The 3255-nt window shown below is 43.0% G+C and overlaps 1 protein-coding gene across 4 annotated transcripts in view; it reads left to right on the forward strand.

Moving 5' to 3' along the window:
* The window catches only part of tnika (TRAF2 and NCK interacting kinase a), a 105166-nt gene extending 102355 nt beyond the window's left edge, over positions 1-2811 (forward strand). For all 4 annotated transcript variants that reach the window (XM_037546624.1, XM_037546626.1, XM_037546627.1 and 1 more), the window contains one exon: positions 2212-2811. In XM_037546624.1, the coding sequence (XP_037402521.1) occupies positions 2212-2295 (84 nt within the window). In that variant the 3' untranslated portion in view covers positions 2296-2811. The remainder of the gene's footprint in view (positions 1-2211) is intronic.
* Positions 2812-3255: the final 444 nt, after the last annotated feature.

Consider the following 3255-nt stretch of genomic DNA (forward strand, 5'->3'; position numbering starts at 1 on the left):
AAATTTTAGCACATTTTAGTCTTCGTGTGCTATTTCTTCCAGCACATGAACAGAAAGTATGCACTAAATTTGGCCTAAACCCATGTTCCCTGTAGAGGATGTGTTTACTTATTCACACTCAGAAAATCAACAAAACGTGGAATTTAACCAGGGGTGTGCATTTTGAATACAACTGTATGCTATGGAAATTTGCAGCGCAAACTTATTTAAACTAACTTAAAACATAATAACTACTTTTTTTGAAAATGAGAAGTTTGTATTACTGTATAATATATATATATATATATATATATATATATTGTTACCTTCCACATGTATACATACACACATTCATGTATATATATATATATATATATATATATATGAATACATGTATATTTTAGAAAAAAAATGTGTATCTTGAATAAAATGTAAGCATTTTTACTGTGGAGTACTATATTTAGTTTTATTTGTATACACACACAAAGTAAATATTTGTGTGTATATACGTAAAATATATATATACACTGCTCAAAAAAATAAAGGGAACACTCAAATAACACATCCTAGATCTGAATGAATGAATAATCTCATTGAATACTTGGTTCTGTACAAAGTTGAATGTGCTGACAACAAAATCACAAAAATCATCAATGGAAATCAAATTTATTAACCAATGGAGGCCTGGATTTGGAGTCACACACAAAATTAAAGTGGAAAAACACACGACAGGCTGATCCAACTTTGATGTAATGTCCTTAAAACATGTCAAAATGAGGCTCAGTATTGTGTGTGGCCTCCACGTGCCTGCATGACCTCCCTACAACGCCTGGGCATGCTCCTGATGAGGTGGCGGATGGTCTCCTGAGGGATCTCCTCCCAGACCTGGACTAAAGCATCCGCCAACTCCTGGACAGTCTGTGGTGCAACGTGGCGTTGGTGGATGGAGCGAGACATGATGTCCCAGATGTGCTCAATCGGATTCAGGTCTGGGGAATGGGCGGGCCAGTCCATAGCTTCAATGCCTTCATCTTGCAGGAACTGCTGACACACTCCAGCCACATGAGGTCTAACATTGTCCTGCATTAGGAGGAGCCCAGGACCAACCGCACCAGCATATGGTCTGACAAGGGGTCTGAAGAGCTCATCTCTGTATCTAATGGCAGTCAGGCTACCTCTGGTGAGCACATGGAGGGCTGTGCGTCCCTCAAAAGAAATGCCACCCCACACCATTACTGACCAACTGCCAAACCGGTCATGCTGAAGGATGTTGCAGGCAGCAGATCGCTCTCCACGGCATCTCCAGACTCTGTCACGTCTGTCACATGTGCTCAGTGTGAACCTGCTTTCATCTATGAAGAGCACAGGGCGCCAGTGGCGAATTTGCCAATCCTGGTGTTCTCTGGCAAATGCCAAGCATCCTGCACGGTGTTGGGCTGTGAGCACAACCCTCATCTGTGGATGTCGGGCCCTCATACCATCCTCATGGAGTCAGTTTCTAACCATTTGTGCAGACACATGCACATTTGTGGCCTGCTGGAGGTCATTTTGCAGGGCTCTGCAGTGCTCCTCCTGTTCCTCCTGTTCCACAAAGGCGGAGGTAGCGGTCCTGCAGCTGGGTTGTTGCCCTCCTACGGCCTCCTCCACGTCTCCTGGTGTACTGGCCTGTCTCCTGGTAGCGCCTCCAGGCTCTGGACACTACGCTGACAGACGCAGCAAACCTTCTTGCCACAGCTCGCATTGATGTGCCATCCTGGATGAGCTGCACTACCTGAGCTACTTGTGTGGGTTGTAGAGTCCGTCTCATGCTACCACGAGTGTGAAAGCACCACCAACATTCAAAAGTGACCAGAACATCAGCCAGAAAGCAGAAAGGTACTGAGAAGTGGTCTGTGGTCCCCACCTGCAGAACCACTCCTTTACTGAGTGTGTCTTGCTAATTGCCAATGATTTCCACCTGTTGTCTGTTCCATTTGCACAACAGCTGTGAAATTGATTGACAATCAGTGCTGCTTCCTAAGTGGACAGTTTGATTTCACAGAGGTTTGATTTACTTGGAGTTATATTGTGTTGTTGAAGTGTTCCCTTTATTTTTTTGAGCAGTGTATATATATATATATATATATATATATATATATATATATATATAAATATATGAGAGAGTTTTGGGGTCCAAGCACCCAGATTTCTTCCTCCCTGACTGCAGTGCTTTGTCTCCTCCTCTCCGTGCAGGTGTTCTTCGCCTCCGTGCGCTCCGGTGGGAGCAGTCAGGTCTTCTTCATGACGCTCAACAGGAGCTCCATGATGAACTGGTGAAGCTGCAGACAGCCACCGAACGCCGGAGCCTCTTGTCCAATCAGCGGCCGCGTCTCTGACCTCGCGGCACATTCCAAAGTAGCTCTGAAAAGAAGTGACTGTGAGCTGGATGTGTCCCGGAGCTCCGAGTCCAGGCTTGAGACCAGCCCAGCGGCTCAGCTGAGCCGCAGTGACGCTTGGCCTCCACACGGGGGCGCACTCCAGACTAACAGAGGGTTCTAGACTCTTTTGTGGCCTCTCGTGAAGCCAAAGCGGCATTTCTCTCACCACGTGCTGCATTCGGTCCATCTTAACAGCATTCCCATCACTTCTAACGAGCTCTACGTTCTTTTATACGTTAATGATTGAAGCCATTTCGTCCATGATTGTAAAACATTGGGCAAAAAATGTTTAACCTCTCAACCTGCAAGGTCTTTTAAGTTCAAAACTCACATAGTTTCAGAGTCGTTATCATGTGTGATGTTAAAAAAAATATATGTGCTGTTTTAATTGAAATATATGCCGGATATATCGTCACTGTCTTTCCTAACATTCTTAACATTATGTGAGGTGTTTTTTTAATTCTGTGAATTCTGAGGTTCTGTCTCCAAAGTCAAACTCTAACTTAGTTCTATAAGGTTCTATCTGTGAGTCAATCAGCACTTTGACTGCACACAGGAGGACCAACCAGTCGCTGCTCGGCTCAGTGACGACGGGAAAAGATTGTAAAATTTTATGAAACATGAAAACATGTTGCTAAAACTCTGCTTGCCATTACACAGCTCTTTATAAAACCTTATCTAAAATTACTAAAAGTCCTAAAAATAAATACATACATAAATGCAATAATTACAATAAAAATATTATTAAAATAAATGGCATTTAATGGATCTGAGCATTTACACACTCTGTTACACTAATTTAAGTTTAAGCTGTTTGTGTTCCTTGAATAAAATCATTGTTTCTTTTCATGATCTGTCA

Source organism: Pygocentrus nattereri, chromosome 17, assembly GCF_015220715.1.
Source record: "Pygocentrus nattereri isolate fPygNat1 chromosome 17, fPygNat1.pri, whole genome shotgun sequence".
In the NCBI taxonomy this organism is placed as follows: Eukaryota; Metazoa; Chordata; class Actinopteri; order Characiformes; family Serrasalmidae; genus Pygocentrus; species Pygocentrus nattereri.